The sequence below is a fragment of the Sorghum bicolor genome, chromosome 9 (genome assembly GCF_000003195.3).
Source record: "Sorghum bicolor cultivar BTx623 chromosome 9, Sorghum_bicolor_NCBIv3, whole genome shotgun sequence".
Taxonomy (NCBI): Eukaryota; Viridiplantae; Streptophyta; class Magnoliopsida; order Poales; family Poaceae; genus Sorghum; species Sorghum bicolor.
Genome location: NC_012878.2, coordinates 279,239 through 285,729, shown reverse-complemented (window position 1 = coordinate 285,729; position 6,491 = coordinate 279,239). Strand labels below are relative to the sequence as shown.

The following is a 6,491-nucleotide window of genomic DNA, read 5'->3' as shown; positions in this document are numbered from 1 at the left end:
CAAGCAAACACTTTCTCTCTTCTTCGATAGGAAATTAGGAGGCTTCCTTGTATACAACTTCATAAAGTCATGGAATGGTGAAAGACTGACGTTTATCGATACTGTAAGCTTATATAATTTCTATGTATATCTTATAGCCTATATAGAAAATTAATAAGTTAATTTATTATCTATCATTCACATAGGTCACATTCACTGAGAACAGAATTTATAGTGAATATTTTAAAGAGCAGCACAAATGAATATACATATAATATCCTGGAGAACTCCAAGTTCCACTTCAATAGATAAATTAGTTGAATTATACGAGATATGATTTTATTGTGCCTTGTTATACATTAGCATTCTCTAGAATGGAATGTGACTTAAACTATCGAAAAAATGGTTTTTGGTTCTTTTTAAGTACACCCTAGAATAAAACCGTGGCGTGCCACGGGCACTATACTAGTTTAAATCAATAATTCCTAAACCACCATCATTTTTTGGCCTGCTAACAATTGGCCAGGTAGCTTTAGCATTAATCCTACTATTTTCATCATAGCCTCTCCACAAACAATGCTTTCTATATTTATCCACATGTTCCCTTACAGAAGAATGAAGGAGGAAGGTGCCCATGAAAAAAAGTAAGGAGTGAGGTGAAAACAAAATGAACCATTTGCAGCTTCTTAGTTTGAGAAAGAAATAGGAAAGTGCTGTTCAATCTCCTCTCACATCTAGTTATTAATGGCAGGAAGTCTTCAATTCTTGGCTTGGTGAGACCAAGAGGTAAACCAAGATAAATGAAAGGTAGACTCCCAATAGAGCAACCAAAGGTAGCAACCAAGTGTTTTGATCTTTCTCCAGGGATATTAATAAGGACCACCATTTTGGCAGATCCTAGGAAAAACCATAGTAAGTGATAGAAAAAAAATCATAAATAAAAAAAAAATCCAATTCTATCTTATGATTTTTTGTTTCATGTGGTTTACTATAATTTTTTTGAAGATTCAGCTGAAATAAATAAAAAAGAAAAAAAGTTGCTTATAACAGGGCCAGGAGGTAAGGTGAGCGGTTTACAAAGTTGAGAGAGGTTTCGGAATTCAGTTGAGGGAGGTAATATCGACCCTTTTCTTTTTGCTTTTTGTAATCTAGCCTAGACAGGAGGCCTTAAAAGACTGGATTGGGTGATGGGCTGGGCTGGGCTGGAGACATTCCTTCCTTCCGAGTTGGGCTTGAAACGTGGTTATTATTATAGGCAGGCCCCGTAGATAGAGAAAAGAAAAAGAAAAAAAAAAAGGAGGCCGACGGGCTATCATCTCCAAATAATAAGACTCAGCAGGCCCCCTCCCATCGGTGCCGCATCCCCACTTGCAAACCCTAGATCGATCGGCTTGTTCTAGCTCTGTGGCGGCGGCGATGGCTGTGGCGGCGGCGGCGGCGTGGTATGAAGAGCTGCGAGAGGTGGAGTACCGCGAGGAGGCGAACTTTAAGAAGATAGGGTCCATATCCAAGAGGTTGGCGATGGACAAAGATTTGTCAGAGGAGGAGGTGGGCAGGCTCAAGGAAGAGCGCACGGCCTTGCGAGAGGAGGTTCGTCGGCTCGTCCTTGAGATGTCGCCGCAGCCGGATTTCTCATGCATGACCGAGGCCGAGCGAGCGGAGGCGGCGGAGAGGGTGAGGAGCATCGAGGTCAAGTATGGGCTCCGCCTTATGCATGAAGGCGACCCCAGGGGTCAGTCGATCCAGGCCTCTGCTCGCATCGTCGACTTCGATCCCAAGCAGGGGGGCCTCTACTACAGCCGATACACCAGCGGCGGCCTCATCAGATTCAACCTCGACGAGGAGTGTAAGTCTCTGGCCCGCCGCACTTGCCTTGCCTTTCCATTGTTTCAATTCCATCCATCCTTTTGCATGTTCTGCATGCCACCCACCCACCCACCCGTTGCAGTTCAATCCGACAAATTGATTAATTCGGCAACTATAGTATTTATGTTGTAATAGATATGTAACAATATGCAACTAATAATTGTTCCTTTGAATTAGTTCTGCAACTGCAAATTGATTTTTGTTGTTCCCTATCTATCTATTTGGGTTTTGGATTAATTGGAGCTAAATTTTTCACTCCTGTACAGTATTGATTCCACATGCTAGAATTTTCGTAATAGATATGTATTTGGGTTTTGGACTAATTGGAGCTAAATTTTCACTCCTGTACGATGGTTTCCACTTCTCCACATTATTAATTTGTACCCATCTTCACTTCAGTTCCAATTAGGCATGATGATTATATAGATGCAACTGATGATCTAGTATCTCATTCATTAATTTCCTTTGCATGCATGACAGCACCCATTGGTCCCATGAGACATATCGATTCCCCTTACAAAAAAGAGAGCTACTTTCTCCGCCTGTGTAAGGCAGTAAACTTCCTGTCTGTCAAGATAGGCTGTTCTGATGTTGGCTACCCAATCCATGTCTATGGCACTATCATTGTCAGGGACAGCATCGATGAGAGGTGTGTTTATCACTTCCGCCGCGACAGTGACAATTGCCAACTCATCAGTTCTGAGGTATTCCTTTCGTACTAGTTGTGCATTACCGCCTTGTTTTTATTTTCACTCGTGTATATATAGAGAAAAGATTAAGACTGATATACTTACCTGACCTGCCTGTAACCAATTCCTATTTTGCATGCTGGACAGTGTAACCACGACTGTAGGTAGGCACCATAATGCTTGCTGCCTAATAAAATCCATACTTTCAGAAAGACACATATATATGCTTCTTGTTACACTTTTGTCGTTTAGCGCTGCTCTTTTTGTAGGAAAAAGATAGAGAGAGATCCTGGATGTTATAGATCAACTGTTGCATCTATTGCTTCGGATCCCATGCCATTGACATTTTCATCAGCTAGCTAGCTATATACGTACCCAACAGCATAATTACTTATAATACAGTGGCTATAATTTTTTTTCAGCACTATTTATTTGTAGACATAATTCATGTGTCACTGACGTATATCCTGTAAATAAACCTCTGCTGTAGTCTGAATCACTGATCTTGACTGGGCCAAAACGCGGCCTTGCATTGGCAGGAGATATCTATGTGGAGACTGATCTCAAGATGAAGGATGACCTAGTCCAGGACAGAGAACTTAGTAAAGGACTGATAATCATCAGGGGCACACCAGCTCGTCTATTTGAGAAGGGATACACGTCTGCAACCAAATCTCTTGCAACCAGGCTCAGTACTGTGGATGTGTATTATTCAGTCGTGGATCGTGCACTGGAGGGAACTATTGCAGTTGAAGTTGTGCAGGGAAGTTTTCATGGAAGAATCACTGCCAACACTGCCAACATGTGCAACGAGCTTGTGCTCTACGATAGCAAAGAGGCTGATGCGATGACTGTTGACAATTGTGGAGACCTCAAGCTTTTGCGACATGTTGTATGTGTCTATGTTAAGGATTTGCTCATGATTGCTGCACAGACAAGTGATGGTAAATCTGAGCGCATATCATTCTCCCCAAGGATCAACGACAAAGCTGAAGGCCCACTTGTTGTCGGTGGAACTGAGTTGCGTGTGAAGATTTGTTGGTCAGTAATGAACCCCTGAATAGCTATCTGTCTCTCAGTGACACTGTAGTCACCTAAGAGTTGCGTGTGAAGATTTGTTGGTCAGTAATGAACCCCTGAATAGCTATCTGTCTCTCAGTGACACTGTAGTCACCTAAGTTATGTGGACTTAGTTGGACCTGATAAGTAACTAGTGTGTCGGACCTCACAAGTAATAGTAGTGTGTGTGTGTGTGTGTGTGAGACTCTTCTGTATATTGTGCCTAGCTTATTATATTTGGACGCACTTGTGCCGTGCTGGGCTGGTAGGGCTTGTTATGCTGAATTATCAGTTATCTAAAATGTGTTGCGCTTTATGCTGTGAATGAAAATGCACGAGATTGTGCCAAATTATTTTCTATATATTGGGACCAAGAATTTATTTTCCCCCGGAGCTAGCCAGACATGACTTATTTTGATACAGGTAGGTAGGTTGTGGCTCATGCATGTACTATGTTCATTTCTACCTTGTACGCTTGGCTGACTGAAAGTATTGTTTGTCGCATCACGTCTTGTAATAATGCCGCATCATGTGATACTTACTGAGTACTTAACCATATTATGTGATATTTGATTCCTATGTAATGCGATTTATGTTGTATTACATTGAATTACTATGCCAGATGTCCTTGATTAGTTTATTCGGTAACAAAATGCCCATGCACTGATTTCTTGGTGTACATCCATTCATCGTTTATCGGACGAACCAGTTGTGCTATAACAGCAAGCAAAAACAAACAATTCCTAGAAGTTTCCACTAAATGATCATGTGCCTGAACAAACTTCTGAATTCTGATAAATCTGAGACATAAATTTCATTGTTTGGCTAAAAGTTGCAGATACAGATCTGTAGGATATCTTGTATCAAATCAATTCGAAACTATAAAAGTAACCCTTGCAAATTTTAGGTAAAGCATTCCACCATCTGAACAATGTGATGTTCTATTAAAAATCAGAAATTCGATTCATCCCGCATGGATTACCAAGTGGCTGTACGACATATCCACAGTTGAAAATGCTATATACAATCTGTAGTTCTTTGCTTCACTTGCAACTATGGTCAGCTACCTAAACTACCACGGCTCAGAGTTCTTGGTCCAGTAACTTGCCACAGGTCTACATCTGCTGCTCTAGCCATCTTCTGCTAAAATAAGCGTTAGCCGCGCTTTGAGAGTATTCACAGCTTTGTCCTCCAAGATCTCCAATCGATTCGTCGGGGATTGCCCAGCCTGCAAAGAAACAATGCAGAGTGATGTTCGTGAGTTTTACACTTGCTGGGTCACAACTCCCATGATAGGGTCATGTCTGAAAGAATTACCTTGGTAGATTGGTATAAATTATAATGATAAGTAGTGTAGGCAGTCTTCATAGTACAGTTCATGCAGATCGTGATGCAGTAGTATCAGTCACTCACAAGCTGAAACAAAGAAAAATGCAAGATATGAAACTGGTATCGCACTGAGAGAAATGCAATGCAAAATACATTGCTTTAGGATGGGGATGGCCCTCCAAATGGATACTCGCGGTTCTTCTCTAGTGTAATTTAATGAACTAAATAAACAATTATTTTTCTCATTTTTTTCATTTAGTTTATTTAGTTACACTAGAGAAGAACCGCGGGTACCCGTTTGGAACACCGTCCCCATAATGGCATAGGAATGGTCCATGAGGCCATGATACATTCAAACTATACAGTACCTGCTAAAGCACGATGCATACAAAACGAACATTAGTCCAAAGGCATCAATCTATGGGGAGCATCTTTAGCAGCAGCCATCTCAATGGCAATGTTAACCGAAATTGACATCATTCCAGATCTCCAACAGCATCCGGTGTAAAAAGAGAGAGGAACTACACAGGGCCAAAGATTCGATGGGATGGATAAAATTTTTTTGGATGGAAAACTAAACAGGGCCTTAGTTCACCCCGAAATTCAAAAAATTTTCAAGATTCCTTGTCACATTGAATCTTGCGGCACATGCATGAAGCATTAAATATAGACGAAAACAAAAACTAATCACACAGTTTGACTGTAAATCGCGAGACAAATCTTTTGATCCTAGCTAGTCTATGATTGGACAATATTTACCACAAACCAACGAAAATGCTACTGTAGCGAAATCCAAATTTTTTTCACATCTAAACAAGGCCTTGTAGTTGGCCTTCATGTGCGCAGGTTGTGCTGTAGTTACCTGCAACCTGCAGGTAGATTGTGGTATACGTCGTCCTCGATCGTGTATGTGCAGTGTTGTCTGCTGACGGTGCAATGGGAGGTGCAGCTTGTGTTGGTGTCGGGAAGGTGTGTTGGTCCCCTCGTACCCGAGTGCCGTTCCTCGCTCCCACCTCCTCCATATCGCATCGTCCCCAAAAAAAAATCCAGATCGTTGTCCCCCCTACACACGATCCGAGCTCGCCCTCCGCAGCCTCCCAGGCGGTTTCACAGCTTCCGAAAGTTGCAGACCCTATATATCACCATCGTCCTCGCCGCAGGACCTTACATCACTGCCGCCCTCTGCCTGTCCCCTCACCACCGCGGCGCTGCCCAGGGAACCCTCTACCCGTTCGGCGTCAGCTCGGTTTATCTGCGTCCCTCACCGCCGTGGCGCCGCCCAGGTCGCAGCGCCACCCAGGGCGCCCTCTGTCCGTCCGGCGGCCGCTCGGTCTTCCTACGTCTCTCACCGCCGCGGCGCCACCTAGGGCATCCTCTGCCAGTCCGGCGTCTGCCTGGTCTCCTTCCTGCGTCCCTTACCGCAGTGGCGCCGCCACGACTATTTGGCTGCAGACGCATCGCGTCGCCGGTCCTCCGGTCTCAGTCGGCGTACCCTAGCCTCTGGACCCAGTGCACTGCCACCAGCGCCGCCCGCTCGGTCTCCTGATTCCAGCGTCCGGCCCCTCCACA

General features: G+C 43.6%; 1 protein-coding gene across 1 annotated transcript; it reads left to right on the top strand.

Annotated features, from left to right (window-relative positions):
- On the top strand, positions 1,300–3,955 carry LOC8066592. Its single transcript, XM_002440362.2, has 3 exons — positions 1,300–1,825; positions 2,326–2,549; positions 3,025–3,955. The coding sequence occupies exons 1-3, from the start codon at positions 1,396–1,398 to the stop codon at positions 3,592–3,594; spliced, it is 1,224 nt and encodes a 407-aa protein (XP_002440407.1). The 5' UTR covers positions 1,300–1,395; the 3' UTR covers positions 3,595–3,955.

Excerpts from the sequence above, each read along its gene's own strand:
- LOC8066592 (XM_002440362.2), top strand. The coding sequence starts at position 1,396 with ATGGCTGTGGCGGCGGCGGCGGCGTGGTATGAAGAGCTGCGAGAGGTG. Across the intron at positions 1,826-2,325 it reads ATTCAACCTCGACGAGGAGT|CACCCATTGGTCCCATGAGA; the intron begins GTAAGTCTCTGG and ends CATGCATGACAG. Across the intron at positions 2,550-3,024 it reads GCCAACTCATCAGTTCTGAG|TCTGAATCACTGATCTTGAC; the intron begins GTATTCCTTTCG and ends CCTCTGCTGTAG.